The following is a 6000-nucleotide window of genomic DNA, read 5'->3' on the forward strand; positions in this document are numbered from 1 at the left end:
GCACAGGACAGCCCCATGCACGGGGGGCGGGGGGGCAGGGCTCGTCTGAGGCCTCCCCAGCGCCGAGCAGAGCGGGACAGTTGCCTCCCGGGTCTCACATACGACACTCCTGTTCACACACCTCAGAACGACATGCGCCTTTTTCACAACTGCATTGCATTGTTGACTATATTCAATTTGTGATCCACTCTGACTCCCACGCTCGTGCTCAGCCGTATGACCCCCCCAGCCAATCCTTCCCCATTTTGTGGTTCTGTATTTGATTTTTCCCCCCTAAGTGAAGGACTTTGCACTTGTCCTTATTGAATTTCCTCTTGTTGATTTCTGACCAATTCTTGAATTTGTGAAGGGTGTTTTGACTTCTAGTCCGATCTCCTCTCTAAGGCAGGCCAGAGACCTTCCCCGAATTAGTTGCTGTTTAGACTAGAGCAGACCCTTTTTAAGAAACTTTCAATCTTGATTTCAAAATGGCCAGTGATGGAGAGTCCACCATGCCCCTGGATACGTTTTCCCACTGGTTAATTACCTGTATATTCAGGCCTTGTAGAAACAAATTGGGATGGGAATGTCTATAATGCAGCTTTCATATGTGTCCTCCATGGCTTAACACGTTTCCAGGCTCACCACATGTCCTCCATGGCTTATCACCTGTTCTCCATAACTTAACATGTGTTCCCCATGGCTTACCATGTGTTGTGAGGCTTACCGTATGTTCTCCACGGCTTATCACCTGTTCTCCATAACTTAACATGTGTTCCCCATGGCTTACCATGTGTTGTGAGGCTTACCGCATGTTCTCCATGGCTTATCACCTGTTCTCCGTAACTTCACATGTGTTCCCCATAGCTTACGATGTGTTGTGAGGCTTACCGCATGTTCTCCACGGCTTATCACCTGTTCTCCGTAACTTCACATGTGTTCCCCATGGCTTACCATGTGTTTTGAGGCTTACCGCATGTTCTCCACGGCTTATCACCTGTTCTCCATAACTTCACATGTGTTCCCTACGGCTTATCATGTGTTGTGAGGCTTACCGCATGTTCTCCGTGGCTTGGCACCAGCTGGCACAGACAGAAGTGAGGTCTGTGCGCAGTCGGAAGCCAGCTACGTGTAGCGTGGGCCAAGAACATTTCAGTAAAGGGGTCTGGGGAGGACAGAAAAGTTCTCCCATAATACACTGCAAAGCAATTCCCAGAGCAGCTCCAGGCCCTCAGAACCCTGGGATATGCCCCCGCCCCCCGAATCCTAGCACCCAACCCAGGTCATGGCAGTGCCAGTGTGGACGTGGCTACCCGGGTGTGGGCATGTGCAGTTGCAGACCCTTGCAGGCGGGCGTGTTAAGCGTGAGTCGGCATGCACGTCAGCTAAGCCCTGGGGAGGCTCACTCTGCAGTGCAGATGTACCCAGGTGGAGGAGAGGTGGGTACTGCCCTATCCAGCCTGTTGGAACATAGGAGCCCCCCTGGCCTGTTGTCTCACCTCTGACAGCAGCCGGGGGCCGTTTTCAGCAGAAAACGTTGATTGGTCGTCAAAACCCCCCAATTGTTTTCAGCCCCCAAACCCCAAACCTCTTGAGACCCAAACAGCAAACATTTTGACCAAAAGTGACCAACATTCCCGCACACACACACACCAAAAAAAGTGGGCCCCAAACTGCAAAATATCCCATGTTCAGCTGAAAATGTTCCATTTTAAAGCATTTGATTATCGGATTGGAAAAAAACAGGCGATTTCCTGGGCTTTCTTTCGGACAATTTGCCAGTTTTCCGTCAGGGAGGAAAGTTTGGATGGACAATTCCCTATTCACCCTAAAAACGTTCCAGCCCTGCTCGGGCCTCGTCCTGCGGTTGCTAACAGGGGGCACTCCCGGGCTGTGTGTTTAGCTGCCCGCTGGCCGGCACCCCCGGGCAGATAAAATACTCCATCCTGCAGGGAGCAGCTGGTGATGTCAGTGTTGCTGGGCTGGGCTTGGTAGCAAAGGAAGGGGGAGAGTCCATCAGCTCAAACCCAGTGACCGTGGGTCTCTGCAGTAACGCACCCTGGTGTGGACGGGTGCCGGGCTGGGAGAGGGCTGCCCAGGAGAGCTTGCTTGCATAGTGCAGAGAGCTTTGCAGGCAGGGAAACCAAGGCTGGGGACGGGAGGCAGGCTGGGACTGAGAGCAATTGAAGGAGTGTGTGTGAGAGAGAGAGCGTGTGTGAGTGGGAGGGAGCGTGGGAGTGTGAGGATTGTGGTGATGTGTGTGTGTGTTGTGGGTCTGGGTGTGTGGATTGTGGTGATGTGTGTGTGTGTGTGTCTGTCGTGGAGAAGTGTGTAGCTCTGCTATGGGCCACCGTCGGAGACTGGGCACTTGGAAGAACGGCCCCCGATCGGACCCAGTAGGGCAGTTCTGAGGTTCTTGTGGAAAGTCTCGCAATGCTGTTGTGAACCCCACGTGGTTACTTGGCAAATGCCAGAAACCCCCGGCGGGCAGCTTAAGGCAGTCCCTCCGTGACGCTTGCAAAGAACTGGCGTAAAATAACCGGTGCTGATGAGAGCCAGTGATTCCAGGAAGAAGACTGAAGTGGTTTGGGCATGTTGGACAGATGTCAAAAAACCGCATCTCTACACAAGCCCTTGTGTGGATGCCACCTGGCGGAAGATGGCAAAGAGGAGGACAGCAGACGATATACAGGGAAGATGTCGCTGTCATGGAAACGGGACGATAACAGAGCAGGAAACGTGGCATTAGGCAAGCGGAGGTGGAAAGACAGGCTCCCCTCATGTGTCACAAAGCCTGAGAGCAGCTTTCAAAAAAGCCAGTTCACCCCAGCTGGGGATCTGGGACCATTGATTGGGTCACTTAAACTTGGTCTCCAACCCCAGCTTTCTGGGTTAGAAAGGTCATTCCAGGCGCTGGGAGATGAGTCACCAGAGGAAAACCCACTGTTCGGCCAGGTTCAGTGGCGGCCTGAATTCTTTTGAAATTGCACCAAACCTGAAACAGGAAAGGAAGAGCTGGCAGCCCAGCGGGGCAGGGTGTCAGCCAACCAGGGGAGGGTGCCAGCCCCCTGAAGTGTCCTTGGCAACATCACCCTTAGATGGCTACTGGGAGGGGACACATCACACCAAGCTGATTGTAATTAGAGAGGGAACCAGATTGTCGCTATCTCCCGTGGCGAATGGCACACATGGCTGGATGTTAATTTCCTTCCTGGAAACCGTCAGGATGGGTTTTCCCTGCAGTACAGCACTGGTGTGGGTGTGCACTCACCCACGCACCCACGCACCCCTGCACTGCTCTGCATGCTCACAGTAACCCACATACAGACGTAGGCAGAACACACCTGCAAAACACACATTTCTTTGACCCAGTTCGGTAACCAAAACTTGGGGCTCTGGGGGGTGATTTCTGGGAAGAGGAGAAATGGAGGCAAGAGGCAGGTATTTCTTTGATGCAGTCCGGTTTAATTACAAGGAGCATATAGACTCCCATTCCCTTGAAACACAGGAGGGAATCAAATAACAGGAGACAGCCACTTTGCTCGCAGTTCCAAGCCCCTTTCCAGGCAGCACATTGCCCAAAAATCCTCTCTCAGCTTTTTCTCCGGGCCATCCTACCAACACTGCTTCCTTCCCTCTCTCCGTGTCTCTGGTCTTCCAGCCTCTCTTTCACTTGCATGCACAAACCTTCATAAAACAGCGTCCTCTCTGCCCACATATGCCTTGCGTGTGTCTGCGTTTTCATCAGGGACATCTGCTCATGTTCTGAGTGGACGCTACTGTTTTAGGGTCCCTACTGAATAGCTTCTGAAGGCTGTCTCATATGAAGGTCAGTGGCTACTCCCAGCACATAACACATGACTATACATACGTGCCAAGACATGCAGGCCATGACACATAACCACAGATGGCCATATATGCGAACATATGTACACGTGCCAACACAAAGCATGCTGGCACACGCGTGTCCACCCTCACACGCATGGACTCATGCACACACATGTAACCACACACACATCGGTAAACCTCCACATAGAAGTACGAAATACACACGCACCAGCTTATATACATGCTAAGTTAGATGAAAAATAAATTAGAAAGCAGATGTTTATGGAGCGGTCCCTGGGCAGCTCAAGAAACAGGCTGCGGCCAAGTATTAGAGGCATAAAATATTCGAAACCTTTCAAGCGGTGTTTGCTCTGCCCTTTAAAAGGATTTGATGTAGGAATAATATTGGAACAAAACTTTCAGAGCCGTGATGTATACCTTTAGGGGGCAAGTGCTGGGTTCTGATCAGAGCAGAGACTGGGAGCCAGGACTCCTGGGTTCTATTTCCTGGGAGCGGAGTGTGTGTGGGGAGGTCTAGGAGCAGGACTCTTGGGTCCTATTCCAACTCTGGGAGGGGAGTGGGGTCTCGTGGTTAGAGTAGGGGGTGGGGGGCTGGGAGCCAGGGCTCCTGGGTTCTGTTCCATGTGCTGCTGGCCGCTTGCTTGCATGGGCCTCCGATTTCCCCCTGCTGGCTGGTGGCGCCGACCTCCCTGCTTTTGGCTTCCCGGAGCGTCTGGAGGGATAGATAGAGAGATGGGTCTGTATGGGGATGGATGGATGGATGGATCTGTATGGGGATGGGTGCAGAGATACATGGGTCTGTATGGGGATGAATGGGTGGATGGATGGGTCCGTATGGGGATGGACGGATGGATGGGTCCATATAGGAATGGATGGATGGATGGGTCCATATGGAGATGGATGGATGGGTCCATATGCCCATGATGGAGAACCCGCTGCCACCCCGGGTGAGTTGTTCTGGCGGCTGGTTCCCTGCCCTGTTACAAACCGGTGCCTTCTCTCCAGTCTGTCCCCAGCTTCCCCGTCGGGCTGTCGGATCCAAAGCCGACCAAGCGCAGTGGGGATATTGGCTTCCGTTGGCTTTGGATCGGGACCTTGGGGCGGAGCCCTGCCCGCGGGAGGGGACATCCCGGGCAATGGGCTGCGTCACCTTCCGCATCTAGCCCGTCCCAGGCGAGACCAGGGGCTGGTCCGCTCACACCGGTGCTGGCTCCGTCCACTTCACGGGAGTCGCTCCCAGGGAGGGAAGGCAGAGTAGGGGTCAGGGTGCTGGCCTGGCAAGTCCCTCTCTGGGCCTCAGTTTCCCCATCTGTATTACAACAGCGCTGCCCTGCCTCCCCGGGTGTGGGGAGGATAAACGCGTTACAGGAGTGTGTGGGGCACTCAGATGCTGTGGGGAGGGGGCCAGCGATGTCCCTGAGGCGCGAGGTAGATGGGGAAACCGAGGCGGCTTCTGGGAGGCTCACTGGTTGTGTCCTGTCCAGTCGACGGGGACAAGAAGCTCTCGGCAGAGGAAGAGGAAGCCTGGAGGATCGCCGAGATGGGCAAGCCGATCCTGGGGGAGAACTGCCGGCTGGAAGTCATCATTGAGGAGTCGTATGACTTTAAGGCAATGACTCCGCGCTCCTCCGCCGGGCTAGCGTGGTCTGCAGGCTGCGGGCTGGGAGTCAGGATTCCTGGGGTCTCTCCCCAGCTCTGGGAGGGGATGGAGGGTCTCCAGATGAGTTGATGAACCGCCTGGAAGCTCTCTCAGTCATGGTGTGCGTACCCCCGGTTGAGAACCACTGGGCTAGTGATTAGAGCAGAGAAAGGGCATCCGGACCCCCCAGTGATCTAACTACTAGGCCGTGCTTCCTTCCTGAGACATTCGTTTCAACCGGCTCGCACCAAACGGGACCAGGCCTCTCCGCCTCAAAGCTCCCAGCACAACACTGCTCCATCCCCCCGGTACAGCACCGTGCGTCTGTCACGCCTGACCAACAGCACCCAGCAAGGAGGTGGTGGGGAGCAGACATAGGGTGTATTGGTCTTCCCACCCCCCCAGGGGGCAGCAGCAAACTGGGGGGACTATCGTCCTCCGGGAGCAGGGCAGGAGGGGGTAGAACTGCCCCCCACACACACACTATGGGAGAACAGCAGGGTGGCCGCTCTTTCTTTCTTTCTTTCTTTCTT

At 54.5% G+C, this 6000-nt stretch overlaps 2 protein-coding genes across 4 annotated transcripts in view; both read left to right on the top strand.

Annotated features, from left to right (window-relative positions):
* SLC8A2 (solute carrier family 8 member A2) overlaps positions 1 to 5994 on the top strand; it is a 73218-nt gene extending 67224 nt beyond the window's left edge. For all 3 annotated transcript variants that reach the window (XM_073321701.1, XM_073321702.1, XM_073321704.1), the window contains one exon: positions 5313 to 5994. In XM_073321701.1, the coding sequence (XP_073177802.1) occupies positions 5313 to 5557 (245 nt within the window). In that variant the 3' untranslated portion in view covers positions 5558 to 5994. The remainder of the gene's footprint in view (positions 1 to 5312) is intronic.
* The window catches only part of RYR1 (ryanodine receptor 1), a 62413-nt gene continuing 61969 nt past the window's right edge, over positions 5557 to 6000 (top strand). Inside the window, 1 exon segment of the mRNA XM_073322388.1 lies at positions 5557 to 5620. Coding sequence (XP_073178489.1) covers positions 5557 to 5620 — 64 coding nt within the window.

This window comes from Lepidochelys kempii, chromosome 23 (assembly GCF_965140265.1).
Source record: "Lepidochelys kempii isolate rLepKem1 chromosome 23, rLepKem1.hap2, whole genome shotgun sequence".
In the NCBI taxonomy this organism is placed as follows: domain Eukaryota; kingdom Metazoa; phylum Chordata; order Testudines; family Cheloniidae; genus Lepidochelys; species Lepidochelys kempii.